The 15,878-nt window shown below is 41.4% G+C and overlaps 1 protein-coding gene across 2 annotated transcripts in view; it reads left to right on the forward strand.

Annotated features, from left to right (window-relative positions):
• The window catches only part of PTPRB (protein tyrosine phosphatase receptor type B), a 134,673-nt gene that overhangs the window by 45,500 nt on the left and 73,295 nt on the right, over positions 1-15,878 (forward strand). The window contains exons 1-2 of one of the 2 annotated variants that reach the window (XM_044280442.1): positions 14,244-14,925; positions 15,354-15,624. In XM_044280442.1, the coding sequence (XP_044136377.1) occupies positions 14,872-14,925; positions 15,354-15,624 (325 nt within the window). In that variant the 5' untranslated portion in view covers positions 14,244-14,871. Of the gene's footprint in view, positions 1-14,243; positions 14,926-15,353; positions 15,625-15,878 lie in introns of those variants that run through there. The other variant, XM_044280441.1, reaches the window with a different exon arrangement.

Here is a 15,878-nt window from a genome sequence, read left to right on the forward strand (position 1 = left end):
ACAGGTGCTACTAAGTTAGATTAATGAGTCTTTTTAAAGGCACAGAAACAGGTCTTTGAGAGCCATAATTCTTGCTGTTTCTCAGGTGTTCAAATACTTATGTTCAGCAGTGCAAGACAAATAAATTCTTTAAAAATCATACAATGTGATTTCCTGAATTTTTCTTTTTAATTCTGTCTCTCAGAGTGGGAATGCACCTACAATGTGAATTTCAGACCCCTCCATGATTTCCAAGTGGGAGAACTTGCGAAATTGCAGGGTGTTCAAATACTTCTGTTCCTCACTGCATTCTGGTGTCAAAGGGAAAGATTGGTACATGTTTAATTACATTTAAATATTAATACCAATCAGTCTAGAGCAATCTTACATTTTTAAGTAATTTTTATAAAAATATGAAAAAACATCTGAGTAAGTCCTTAAAAAGGACTTGTCACCAGGATCAATCCTAATAATGATGTTGCTGGTTAAAATGATACCAGTGAAGAAAAATAAATTTATTATTTATGAAAATGAGGGGTATGGTCAGCACTGGAAAGCTGAGAAGCAGCGGTGTACTGACTGAAGCCCTCATTTGTGTGGAGAACAATTTTTATTAATTTTTTCTCAGAAATGCCACTACCAATTTTAACAAGACAGGTATCATTTTAATTACCAGGATCAACTCTACCAGGCAGTATGCCTGTATTTATAGTGTTGATCTGATGACAGGTGCCCTTTAACTGATCTGTTTCTGTCAAACTGTAAAAAATTTGACTCCATCACCGCCATTTGCTACCTTTCCCCACTCATGCCACGTCTAAAATTGTGGGAGGGGAAGGGGACTGCCCGACACACCCGTCTCATTTAACATTTTCTATGCTTGTTTCATGCATATAAAAAGGTCTAAATGTAAGACAGCTAGGAAGCTGTAAGAACAGGAGCTGGATGCGCCGAAGTTATGGAGAAGCTGGCGCCTCTAAAACATGGGTCTTAATAAATGTGCTTCAAGGTCAATTTGTTATCATTATGCGTTGACCCAGGGGAAAGCTAAACAGCCCCTATGAGGCATACAGCAAACACTCATCCTCCTGCAGGGACAAACACAGAGGGCCACATAGACTATTGAAAATGCACCAGTTTTTTTGGCACAATTTGCATCAAAATACTGTCTTAAATGCTTTGTGCTGCATTTATCAAGTGTTTCAGAAAAAGTAAAAAACGTTACTGCATTTTGAGAGAAAAACTAAGCCAATTTATAAGTAGCATAAACATAGACTAGAAAGTTTAAAGATGTGACAGATTTATCAGCCATTGTGATAAATCTGGCACAAGTTCATTTCAGTCAATAGAGAATGGTGTTTCTAAATCACTTCATTTAAAAAAAGAAAATGTCTGCATCCACCTGAAAATAAAAGTTGTAAAGTCATGGCCACTAGGGGTCTCACTTCTGCCTAACTTGCAGTCCACTGCCTGTTGTCAGGCAAGAGCCATCCCTGGTAACAGAAACTCAGAAGATGGCTGAGAGGAAGTAGGTTTGTGTCAGACCTAGCTGAGATCCTGAGCCTGCTAAAACTGTCCTCCTGCCTTCCTGTAACTGTAATTTATCCCTCCTAATCTTTTCTGTGAGCTCTGGATCTGTAAACAAACATAGAGGGAAGTAAGGGAAAGTACGTCACAGCAGTACAGTGCTGGCAGACTTGCATAAAAGGGATACACTTCCTGCTTCTGAGAGAAATGAATGTAGCAGTGCAGATGAAACAGGGAATAATATGCCTGAAAAAAACATTAGTGAAGCCCAAACATAACTGTTCATTTTTTATGTTACAGAGCTGCAAATGAACTGATTCCCTACATAAATAAAATTGCAGCTACCTGCAGCAAACATTAGAAAGTGCTCATGTATACAGCATGTATTGTACAGATCCTGGTCATCTCAATAGTCACATTTCTTAAGCGCTATAGCTGGTGGTGGATAGCCGGAGTTATGAAGAGGCACTGGCCTCTTCATAACTTCGGCAGATCCTCCGCCAGTTCTAAGGGTAAGACAGCTTCTGAGCTGCCTTACATTTAGACCCTTTTCTACACCTGAAACAGGCATAGAAAATGGTAAATGAGACAGGCCTACGAGCCCATCCCTGCCCACGCCATGTCCACAATTTTAGACCTAGCGTCAGCGGAGAGAAGTTGCAGATTGTGGTGTAACTAACCGCTGCACTGCAATCTGTGCCTGAAATATGCCTAATATAGCCATATTTCAGCATAATAAATGACCTCCTAAGCAGTGTCATACTGGGGTACTTAGGGCCCATCAGTGTAACTGATTCTGGGAGCCCACCTTAGGGCTCCTGCACACTAACTTATTTCTTTTTTCATGTCTGTACTGTTCACTATACTTCAATGGGGCTGCATAATGTGGAATGCACACACCCGGTATCGATGTTTGCCGGATCCGCAAGTTGCAGACTGCAAAACATCCAGCGGTCGTGTTCTTGAGCACAAACAGTGATAACAGAAATATTAAAGCTGAAGTAGGATGGCAGACATTCACAGCAAAATGCACAAACATACAGTACAGACCAAAAGTTTGGACACACCTTCTCATTCAAAGAGTTTTTTTTATTTTCATGACTATGAAAATTGTAGATTCACACTGAAGGCATCAAAACTATGAATTAACACATGTGGAATTATATACATAACAAAAAAGTGTGAAACAACAGAAAATATGTCATATTCTAGGTTCTTCAAAGTAGCCACCTTTTACTTTCATTACTGCTTTGCACACTCTTGGCATTCTCTTGATGAGCTTCAAGAGGTAGTCACCTGAAATGGTTTTCACTTCACAGGTGTGCCCTGTCAGGTTTAATAAGTGGGATTTCTTGCCTTATAAATGGGGTTGGGACCATCAGTTGCGTTGTAGAGAAGTCAGGTGGATACACAGCTGATAGTCCTACTGAATAGACTGTTAGAATTTGCATTATGGGAAGAAAAAAGCAGCTAAGTAAAGGAAAACGAGTGGCCATCATTACTTTAAGAAATGAAGGTCAGTCAGTCCGAAAAATTGGGAAAACTTTGAAAGTGTCCCCAAGTGCAGTCACAAAAACCATCAAGCGCTACAAAGAAACTGGCTCACATGCAGACCGCCCAGGAAAGGAAGACCAAGAGTCACCTCTGCTGCGGAGGATAAGTTCATCCGAGTCACCAGCCTCAGAAATCGCAGGTTAACAGCAGCTCAGATTAGAGACCAGGTCAATGCCACACAGAATTCTAGCAGCAGACACATCTCTAGAACAACTGTTAAGAGGAAACTGTGTGAATCAGGCCTTCATGGTAGAATATCTGCTAGGAAACCACTGCTAAGGACAGGCAACAAGCAGAAGAGACTTGTTTGGGCTAAAGAACACAAGGAATGGACATTAGACCAGTGGAAATCTGTGCTTTGGTCTGATGAGTCCAAATTTGAGATGTTTGGTTCCAACCACCGTGTCTTTGTGCGATGCAGAAAAGGTGAACGGATGGACTCTACATGCCTGGTTCCCACCGTGAAGCATGGAGGAGGAGGTGTGATGGTGTGGGGGAGCTTTGCTGGTGACATTGTTGGGGATTTATTCAAAATTGAAGGCATACTGAACCAGCATGGCTTCCACAGCATCTTGCAGCGGCATGCTATTCCATCCGGTTTGCGTTTAGTTGGACCATCATTTATTTTTCAACAGGACAATGACCCCAAACACACCTCCAGACTGTGTAAGGGCTATTTGACCATGAAGGAGAGTGATGGGGTGCTGCGCCAGGTGACCTGGCCTCCACAGTCACCGGACCTGAACCCAATCGAGATGGTTTGGGGTGAGCTGGACCGCAGAGTGAAAGCAAAAGAGCCAACAAGTGCTAAGCATCTCTGGGAACTCCTTCAAGACTGTTGGAAGACCATTTCAGGTGACTGTCTCTTGAAGCTCATCAAGAGAATGCCAAGAGTGTGTAAAGCAGTAATCAAAGCAAAAGGTGGCTACTTTGAAGAACCTAGAATATTACATATTTTCAGTTGTTTCACACTTTTTTGTTATGTATATAAATCCACATGTGTTAATTCATAGTTTTGATGCCTTCAGTGTGAATCTACAATTTTCATAGTCATGAAAATAAAGAAAACTCTTTGAATGAGAAGGTGTGTCCAAACTTTTGGTCTGTACTGTACATGTGGCAGACTGTACACATATATGGATATCCTGCACTTAAAGAATAACTGTCATATTTTCATCAATTTTTTTTTTAGCATATGTTACTGCTGCAGCAGCATTATACATAAAGCAATCTTTAGTTTCTTCACTTACCACTGTTTTCCTTGAGTTTTCCCCTTAGTTATGGCTGTTTTAAATCCTACATTATGAGAATCTTCTCAAGATGGCTCTGCCAGTTCTCTGAGGCCAAAACTGCATTCCCTCAGGTCGCATACAAACTTGCTGTAGCCAGCAGCTTCCTGCCAGCCAATCAGATTGGATTACTGAGAGACACACCTCCTCACTCTAAAGCCTAATGCAGGCATGCAGTGAAGGACTGTCCCTCCGTCTTCCTGTCTTCTTAGCCAGCGACAGACAAGCTATAGCAACTGTCTTTTAAGGAAGCAGTGGAAAGGGACAGGAGACATTAATGAAAGCTGTTATTATAAGGTAATTACAGATCTTTTGACAATCATTGACAGACTAACTCAGGTATACATGCCTAGCTCTAATAAATTAGCAAATAAAATAAAAATACAGTTATCCTTTAAGTCAGTCAGAAACAAGACACATGCAGCGCACACCAATCACTCATTGGACACATGTGGCACACAAGAAACTTATAAATGGCTCACATGCCACTGATGCATGTGTCACATACTGCACATACACCACTGATACATATATAGCTCCCCAACATCAGAAAGCTAAAGCGCCATAATCTCGCGATGTGTGAGCTAGCGCATGCGCAGTTCCTTCCCTGAAGCTGATGCCAGCACAGGGAAGGAACACTATGAGGACACTGCGCAAGCGCTAGCTTGCGTGTCCCGAGATTACGACGCTCTAGCTTTCTGACTTCAGGGTGCAAGAAGGAAATTCTGAGGATGTGGGGTGGTGCTGGGCTCCTTCAAGCTGGACTCATCTCAGGTACAGGACTCATCTCAGGTTAATTTGCATATGTATCAAATCTTTTTTTTACACAATAAAAGCACACAGGGCTATGGGGACTGGGTATTGCAGATGTGCTAGCGGCCATCTAGCAACCCATGTCCTCAACTCTTTACACAAAATCCCGGTGACAGGTTCCCTTTAAAGGTTTTCTTTGGGTGTAAACATTTTTATAAAATAAAAATAAAAAATCTGGCCCAAAATATGTGTCAAACTAAAATAGAAATGCTCACCTGTTAAAGGACCTATGTCCGCTTTTCTAGTTATCCTCTATCCACAGGATCGGGGATAACTAAGTGCTCCGTGGGGGTCTGAACGCTGGAGCCCCCACTGATCCCCCTTCTTGATTAAGTGGCAGGTCGAGCATATGCCCTACTTCTCCATCCATTCTCTATAGGGTTGCTGGAGATGGCAGAGTACAGCGCTGGCTATTTCCAGGGGTCCCAAAGAGAATGAATGGAGCAGGAGGGCATATGTGTGGCCTGCCACACCATCAAAAAAGGGGAACAGAACCCGTTCCTGGAATTGGTGGGGGTCACAGAATCGGACCCCACTAATCATATAGTTATGCCCTATGGTGTGGAGAGGATAACATGAAAACCTGGACAACCCCTTTAAATCCTCTACCACTCCTCCATCAGTATCTCTTTACATGGCAACAGTTATGCATGTAAATACGGAATATTATCACTACCGCCATGTAAACCATACGTGTCAATATTGGAGAATGTGACGCACTGTGCAGAATTTTTCAGTCATAAGTGCAACCCCCTTTGCAGGTCACAACCTTTAACAAAGCCCAAGCAAAGGTGCTAGAGGAGCAACGTGAGCAAAGGGCACAAACGAAGGGTCATAACTGAAACAGAGACATTAGAGTCACCTGAGGCAGGGTAATAGTGGGGATCGTGGAGCGAGGAGGAGAAGAGGCAATATTAGCGGTGCATTTAGAGAAGGGGAATCTGGAGCTGGGGTATTTATGGGGGTGTACCTAAAGCAGAGGCAATACGGTCGCCTAAGGCAGGGTAATAGTGGTGATCCTGGAGTAGAGGTGTTAGGGGGGCAACTGGAGAAGAGGTAATATTAGGGGTGCATTTAGAGCGGGGGCTTTAGGGGGCATCTGGAGCTGTGGCACTAATGGGGGTACACTTAAAGCAGAGGCATTGGGGGGTCCTAGGGCAGAGTCCCTCAATGCCACTCTGAACAGATCTGTGTCTACTATAATCAAATCGGCTATTTCCCCCTTATAGTCTCCTACAGCTCACTACTGTCACACACCTGAGAAATCAGCCCAGCACCGCAGAGGAGTCCTTCTCTCCAGCAGCCACAGTGTTCTGACAGCAGGGAGGGCAGAAGGATGGCCAGACATGTTCTCTCCTCCTTCACTGCCAGCAGCCCGGGAAGTTTAGAAGATACTGCGGGCCTACTGTACAATTTACACCAGTAGGAGGCTGCATCACTGTGCGATACTGCCACCTAGTGGCTACGATAATTATCTCTCCTGAGAAACAAGAGAAATAATTACTCCTCCATCTTATCTCTGGGCGCAGGAGACTGGGGGCCCACCGAGCAAACCCCAGCCTCCCCAGTGGGCCTGTCCTAGCCTGCCCCTAAGTGTATAAATCTGGATATAAGGAGCTCCAAGCATGCAAAACCATAGACGTGCTCAGTATTCCCTCCAATCTCACCAGTCTCTGTTTCTTTTACAAAAGTGGTACAATTGATGATTGGAAGTTACTGTAAGTAGGCTGCCTTGAAAATCTTAGCATGATCACATCTTCAAGTTACTGTTCTATTAGGGTATTAGTTCATTTAGGCTATGAACAAATTTGGTTTACTGTCTATTTTTCAGTCACATTGGAGGGGGAAGGGGGGGGTAACAAATGGCCATTGGGTTCCCTCTTCACCATGACATCTTCAGTATTTATTGTCTCCCATGTCTTTTCCTCCTTATCTTACATTTCTGGGTTTCTATACCAAAGGCTATGCTTGCCCCCTCACTACAATCAATACTGAAGGTCTGTTGTTAATTAGATCCAGTGCGGTGGGGCTGCACAGAAGCATATACAAACTGAAAGGGTCTCTGGTTTACAAAAGTAATTCTCAAATATCCAATTAGGGATTTCTGAGATAACCTATTAATCAGATTGGAGAGCAGCATAGCATAGATGCCATCCATGTTCTGTAAGTGGTTTTCACATGCCCATTGACTTCAATGGGTGTGTTTGCTAGACCCCTCATGGACCAAAGTGGGACATACTTCTGTTTTTCCCCCCAATGACTGTAAGCAAGGATGTGTGGAATAAACACACTAATATCAATGGATACATGTGCTGTACATGGAGAACGTGGGCAGCACATGTCTGTGATTCACTGACTTGTGAATAAATCCTAACAAAAGGTATTGTCCAAAGTGGACAACCCCTTTAAGGGTAGGTTCACATACAGCAGAAATTCCTGTAGCTATCCCATACTAAATGTAAATATCACATGTACATTATTCAGAAATAAAAACTATTAAAATGTATGAAATAGATTTTTAGTCTCAGAAATTTCTGCAACAAACTTGCCATATGTGAATAGACCCTAATATTCTGACAATCTTTTCTAAAGCTACTAAAGCTCTAAAACCTAAACTCTACAATGCTAAAGCATTTTAGCAAGAACATTGTATAAAAATGTAAATAACTGATATTTGGCAGTTTAAAAGGCTCATGCAGATGAACGCGTTTTTTTTCCGTGTCCGTTCCATTTTTTGGGTTCCATATGTAGAACCATTCACTTCAATGGGTGTATATATATATATATATATATATATATAATATGTGTATTTCGTGTCCGTATGTCCGCATGGCCATTCCACAAAAAAATTTAACTTGTCCTATCATTGTCATTATAGACAAGGATAGGACAGTTCTATTAGGGGCTGGCCCTTCTGTTCCACAAAATATGGAATACATATAGTCACTATCCATGCTTTGCGGATCCGCAATTTGCGTACACCCAACGGTCGTGTGCATGAGCCATAATAATGCTAATTCAACTCAATTCACCCATTTTCAGATACAGTTGTTTAGGTTCCTCTACAGTCCACAGTATTTCTCCCTAGGTTTTAATCATCAGCACAGTCTAATAAGATTGCTCTTAAAGGGTTTCTACCACTTGCATATCACATATTTGGTGTTCAGACACTAGCGATCCGCTAGTGTCTGATGTAGCATACAAGCTAATTATTACATTAATCCGTTCGGCCGATACCTCAAAAAAAGCACTTATATCTTTATGCAAATGAGCCTCTAGGTGCTATGCAGGCGTTTTTCCAGCACCTAGAGGCTCCGTCTACCTTGCAGTTTGCCGCCCAGCGCCTCGCTCCAGCACGCCCATCTCTTACTGTATTCGATCCTCCCCCTGCTTCAGCCTTCAGAAATCCCGCGCCTGCGCCGTTCATCGCGGCATTCGGAGGCATTCGACGCAGGCGCAGTCAATGTCTGACCGCTCCGTGCTCAGACATTTCCACTGCGCCTGCGCCGATGACGTCATCGGCGCAGGCGCAGTGGAAATGTCTGAGCGGGGAGCGGTCAGACATTGACTGCGCCTGCGCCGAATGCCTCCGAATGCCGCGACGAACGGCGCAGGCGCGGGATTTCTGAAGGCTGAAGCAGGGGGAGGATCGAATACAGTAAGAGATGGGCGTGCTGGAGCGAGGCGCTGGGCGGCAAACTGCAAGGTAGACGGAGCCTCTAGGTGCTGGAAAAACGCCTGCATAGCACCTAGAGGCTCATTTGCATAAAGATATAAGTGCTTTTTTTGAGGTATCGGCCGAACGGATTAATGTAATAATTAGCTTGTATGCTACATCAGACACTAGCGGATCGCTAGTGTCTGAACACCAAATATGTGATATGCAAGTGGTAGAAACCCTTTAATCCTTGACTTTATATCTTAATTACCAGCGATAACGAATTGAATTATTCTGAGTTCCTGAATTCTCAAAGAATTTAGTGCAAAACATCAGAAAAATTGATTGACTTAAAAGGGTACAATTTAGAAATGGTCTGGGCGCTCGTGTAGTAGCTAAGCTAGCAATCTAATATGTAAAGCCTTATTCACACAGTCAGTATTTGATCAGTGATTTCCATTAGTAATTGTGAGCCAAAACCAGGATTGGAGCCTCCACGGAGATAAAGTATAAGGGGAAGATCTTGACCTGTTCTGTGTTTAGAGCCGCACCTGCTTTTGGCTCACAATCACATTGACCACTGATGTGTGAATAAGACTTTCACACTTGCGGTAGCCTTTTCCTGCAGGCTGTTTCGGCGGGGAAACAGCCTGCCGGATCCCTGCTACCGCAAGTCTACCATGCTGGTGGAAGTCCGCTCTGGCCTCATTCACTATAATGGGGGCAGGCCAGAGGTCCGGCCACAGCATGGCAAACAAGCAGAGAGGCGGCCGGAATAAAACCACAGCGTAAAAAATGTTAGCATGAAGCTACCTGCACACCTTGTGTTTTTTCTGCGCTGATTCACGTGGCGAACAACCACAGCGTAATACCGTGCCAGCAAAGTGCATAATTTGTGTACACTTTGATTTTTCATTTTGCAAGGAAATTGACCTGCCCTGTGGATTCTGAAATCTGCAGCATGTCAATTCTTTGGGCAGTTCTTTTGGGGGGATTTTACTCTTTGCAAGGATAAGATTAACGGCAAAACCACATTAAAGCTGCACCAAAAACCACAAGTGGTTTTTGGCTGATTTGCAGGAGAAATCCACCGAAATTTATGCAGAATTTCTGCAAACCAGCCTTAATGGGTTATTCCTATTATCGCATAGCCACAGAATATGTCATGAATGTCTGACAGGTGCAGATTCCACCTTTGAGACCTACACTTATTACCATAAAGGTAGTCTCCTGATACCCATCCTGCTAAAGGCTGCACATATCAGACATTTATAGCATACGGATATGCAATAAGTACTTACTGTATGATGGAAATAATCCTTTAAAGGAAACCTGTCACCATAAAAATCCAATGTAAGCTGCAGGCAGCAACTTATAAAGCAGGAGGAGCTGAGCAGATTGATATATGGTTTTATGGGAAAATATACAGTAAAACTTGTAATTTATTCATTTAAATTCCTGCTCATTCTGGGCTTTGAAGTCCAGGAGACGGCCCTATCAGTGACTGACAGCCTTCCCTCTATGACTGTATATTCAGAGATAGCTGTCAATCGCCGATAGGGCCGCTGCCTTGACTTCAAAGCCCAGAATGAGAAGGAATTTAAATGTATAAATTACATATTCTACTGAATCTTTTCCCGCAAATCTATATATCAATCTTCTCTGCTCCTCCTGCTCTATAACATGCTGCCTGCAGCTCAGACATTATGTTCAATGTGACAGGTTCCCTTTAAGAGGCACAGACATTTTACTCTTATGTGTATAATAAAGCTCTCCTATTTGGTAATGCTAGAATAACAGGTGTAATGGCTTATGTATAAACACCTTTCAACTGCAAATTTAAGTAAAAAAATATAGGTCATTTTACAAATCATCTTATTTAAAAAAAAGTATTGATTCTACAGCTCCAATGCAGAACTTTATATGTCCATGGTTAGACCACAAGCAAACTGTACATCATCAGACTCTGTAGCTACACTCCTTTCTATCTGTCCCTTACTTCTATCCTTCTGAATATATGTTAGCAAGATGTTGAGGATTGATGGAAAGGAGTATGACTGTACAGTAAGATCAGATTGCAATGGGCTTGTTTGTAACCATGGAGACACATAAATCTGCACAGGAGCTTGAGACAAAATTAGCAAATTTTTTAATATAGACAGTACAAAAAAGGTTGCAAACATGGTCGTATCCGTTAAAGCAGAACAATGCTGGTATTTGGATCCACATGATTGACCGCTAATGGTTCTAACAAGAAGGAAGAGAGGCATTGGCTGTTCCATTCACTGTCCTGTGAAGGACCACAACTCTATGTCATGCATGGTGTGCTAGAAAATGCAAAAGAATCAGTGTTGAAGTGTAGAGCTCTTCAGGACCTTCTAAACCTACATAAATGTAAAATGTCACCTTAAACTACAGCAGTAAACTAATGGTGTTCTAGTAAGGTATTCAAGCTGTTTAAACTGTGATTTTGCTCATTCTGGGAAATCCTGCCACCATCCCAGTATATTTCCACCTATAACTTTTCCTTGTTAGATTTTTCCTTTTTTCTCGAGTAATCTTCTGCCAGCAGTCAACATATAAAGTTTTTTGCAGTTGTAATAAAGTTTGATCTTTGCATAATAAAACATTTTCTAATTCCTCAAGGAATGGTTTAAAAGTATCGAGTGGACCCCACAAACCCACCTTAATTACTTACATCATGCTTGTGGAGAACTCTAATATATTTACCTTCTCGAAGTTGCATGGATTGGCAGCTCATAAACCTGGTCAAGTGGCACTCCTCTTCTGAAAATTCTGTTTCTGCCAATTTCATGTCCTTTACCAGGCTTCCGGTCTGGTCTATGGACGAGATGTCTCTTTTGCTGTAGACAGGCCCAGAACTATAGCTCTCCTTGGAGCAAGAGAGAGGAATAGTTCTGGCCCCATCCACAATGGAAGTGGTGTCCTATCCATAGCCCAGTCTGTAAAACTGATAAAGAGCGTGGCAATGAAAGAAACAGGATCTTCAAAAGAGGAGCATCTCAGGACCAAGCTCCCAGATGGCTAATTCACGCAATACGTATGTTTATTAGAATCTTTCTTCCACAAGCAAGATATGAGTAATTAAAACATTGGTGGAATATCATTAAGAGCCAAACCTAACTCTAGAACGGGACCCCGAAGGTGAACAAGGGAGCACTGCACAAGCACCCTCCTTTCGCTTCTATTTGAGTGTTGAAAATAGCCTAGCACCAGATTGGCTTTTTCCAGAACTCCCATAGAGGTGAATGGAGAGGTGGGCGCGCTTGAGCGGTGCACTCTCCATTCACTTTTATGTAAGTTCCGAAAATTGCTGAGCCCGCTCATTTGGCTCTATTTGGAGCTTCCATAGAAGTTAATGGAGAGCATGCCACACATGCACACTGTGCTCTCCTTCACTTTGGGGGCCCATTCTAGAGTTAGTTTGAGGTCCCAGAGGTGGGACCTGCACCTATCTGACATTGGTGGCATATCCTAGTGAGATGGGCCAACTGAATACAATTGTATTCACCTGTCACCTAGGCTGTTTCTATATAATTTTTCAGGCTACAGTGGGCCCCAAAACCCACCTTAAAATGGTGGGTTTTGGGGCCCACTGTAGCCTGAAAAATTATATAGAAACAGCCTAGGTGACAGGTGAATACAATTGTATCCAGTCTAGACAATTCTCAGTAAAAATATTTATTGAGGGCAAGAAAGAAGGGGGGGGGGGATAGTTTAGCTAATAATTTAATTATTACAAACAGATTAAATCATTGCAGTCTATGAGAGAAGCGATCAGATGATTGCATGTTCAAGTCCCCTATGAGGACTTAATATAAGTGTAAATATTTCCCCTTACTAAAAATAAACAATAAAAATATAAAGATCATTTGCATTGTCATGCTTAAACTATTAAAATATAAATATATTTACCCCATATGGTAAACGCTGAAATGGAAAAAAAAGAATAAAAGGCTCAAAATTGTTGATTCACAAATTTTTCATCGCTTTACCTCCCAAAACAATTAAATAAAAAGTGATTAAAAAGGCATACATACTATGATTTTTTTTTGTTTAGGTATTAAAACACAGGAAAAATGATATACGGTAAATGTGGTATCGTTGAAATTGTACTGACCCACAGAATCAAGTTGTATGTATCATTTTTACCACATAGGGAACACTGTAAAAACAAAACTCATAAAACAATGGCGGAATTTTGTTTTCCAATTCCACCACATTTAGCATTTAAGCTTATCACTGCATTGTATGCAATAGCAAATGGTGCCATGAAAAAGTACAACTTATCCTGCCAAAACACTAGCTCTCATATGGCTATGAGAGGGCAAGAGATTCACTCATCCTTAGCTGTGGCCCATTCTAAACAGCTGATATTGTTGGGGTTGTCAGTAGTCAGACCCCCACTGATCTGATATTGATGACCTAAGGATAGGTCATCAATATTGTTCTCCTGTAAATTACCCATATATTATGATAATGACTGATTCTGATCATTTAGCTGTTATTCACATTCCCTTATGCTTCCTGGGGATGGTATGGTTATGTGGTTAGTGAAATAAAGCAGCTAGCTCTGCTGTGCAGGTAACTTTCCAAGAATAAACTGAAAAATAGCAGAAAGAAAGCTAATAAATATATGTTATAATTATATTACATTTTACATTTGCTGATTATAAAGTCAACATATATTACAGGTCAAATATATTTGTTCCAACTTTGGTTACCAATTAAGCCAATTTCAAATGGGCGTCATATGGACGCTCATGGTGATGTTAGTTCCGTCCAGTAGAACAGGTCCAGGTGTTGCAGTCCTTGATATGGAACCTCTCTACAATAGTCTTATCCCAGATGATTCCATCAGCACAATCAGATTAGGAGAGTGAGCAGTATCAAAGATACTTAAGATGACACCCAAACTTCCTTGGTGATAACATGGTTACATACCTGTAGAGTATTATGTGGGAAAATATTTGGTCTTATGTTATGTTAAGGTTATTGAAAACTGACTTCTACTACTGGATATCTACAAGAGAATGTACTTCAGGGAGAACCAGTTGCACACATACACACAGCTGATCTGATAATCAACACAACAGAATGAGCACAGCATAATAAAGAGTGAAAAAAGCAATATTGTGAACCTGCTCTGTTACTATCCACATATCAAAATGATCTGGTGAAAGAGTAACAAGACCTTTTGGGTGAGGCTGGTTGTGTGAAATTATAATGGCCAAACATTTTATTAAAAGAAAACAAAAAGGTCCAAAAATAGCCTCGGGAAACCAGCCTGAGAGAGAGCGAGGAGATAGGAGGAAGGAAGGCAGGGGTGGGGGAGAGGAAAGTTAGAGGGAAAAGAAACAAGATTTCAGGCAAAAAATGATCAGAACAGAAAAGTGAAAGTCCTGGCATGGGATAGCAGTGTCTAAAGGACAGGCTTCTCTTCAGATTTAACCAGGCACAGGGAGAGAAGGTTAATGAAGGGTCAGCAGTCAGAGGAAATTGCCTGGGCTGGTATCTCAGAGGTACTGCCAAGAAGACAGCCTAGATCCTTCTGCAAACTCACAAGGAGGGGAGGCGCTCTTGAGTGCTCTGCTTGGGTTGGATTCTGGTTTCTGCTCATTATTGTTGCTTTAGAATTAGCTGAGGAAATTGACTCTTGATTAAGGAAGTGGATGGAAAGGACTGAACAAGTTTAGACTGGGTCAGAATGGCAATGTGGAAATTGCAAGACGTTGCCTTCTACTCCCTTTTCTTGAATTTTACCCAAAATCAAATCGTCTTGGTACCTCTATGTCTTACTGCACCACCCTTCAGAAAAAAATTGCTTGGATTGGCTTGTTAACTTTTCCATCTTCTGGAGGATCTCCTAGAAAAGATAATTATACTAGCATCATTGACTTGGAAATCTATCTAGAGCCTTCTTTTCTGGAATTGCTTGAAACAACTTTTTTTCTGAATTTGGATATATCTGGGGGGATTGGCAATGTAATTATCACCACTGAAGGTTTACAATAAATCAGGTTTCTCGCAATGCTGAGATATGTGTTTGGATTGTCATTGTGGATTGTGCTAAGCTTCATTCAGGTAAGTACACTTAATTTTCCCTTGTACAGTTATAGCAGAGTTGAATTATTATTGAGCATCTTAGATCTGCAGTGTTAGTGCATGGAGTGGTCCCATGGCATTTCACAGATAACACACTGAGATATTGTGAAAAGTTGCGACTAGTTCTGTGCCTTATAGGTCTTTTCATATCTATTCACCATTTTGATTGCATTTATACCATAGCTTATACATTTAAATGTTTAGAATAACTTCCTTTTGCAGTTATTAAAGAATATATCTAGTGTTATTTTATTCAAGTTAAAATTTAAAAAAAGATTGTAGATTTTTAAATTGCTTTTACCACTCAGACTGCTTATTCTGTAAATTGTGGGTCTGGTCAGGAGGTAATCCTGTGATTAAACTGCTGCTTTTTATTGTCACGTAATGGATTTTGTGTCCATTTTTAGGATGTGGAGCCAGTAAAATGCACCATCAACATCACAGAGAGCAAAGCTTTCTCGCAGTCTGTCTACGTGAAGTGGAGCAGTCCAGGCAGTCCATGTAACTTTAGCATGATATGCCGTTCAAGCAATTTTTGGGAGACTACATGTAATCCCATCCAAAAGACAAATGACTCTTATGAATGTACACAGAGTGGACTTGAGGCAGGAACTCTGTACGATATAAGCATTGTGGCTTTGCAGGATGGAGAAACAAAGAACCTTACCTTACAAACAGGTATGAGTGATCTATATATATATGACCACATATCAGTGTAATGTCATTGAATTTTATGTAGACCTCAGCTGCCATGTTTAAATCTAGAAATACCTTTAAAAAAAACTTAAAAAGGAGTTGGGTGCAGATACCTAAAAATCATAGTAACATAGTTTGTAGGGCTGAAACAAGACATTTGTTTATCCAGTACCGCCTGTTATCCTGCAAGTTGATCGAGAGGAAGGCAAAAAAATCAGGTAGAAGCCAATTTTCCT

This window comes from Bufo gargarizans, chromosome 2 (genome assembly GCF_014858855.1).
Source record: "Bufo gargarizans isolate SCDJY-AF-19 chromosome 2, ASM1485885v1, whole genome shotgun sequence".
NCBI classification, from domain to species: Eukaryota; Metazoa; Chordata; class Amphibia; order Anura; family Bufonidae; genus Bufo; species Bufo gargarizans.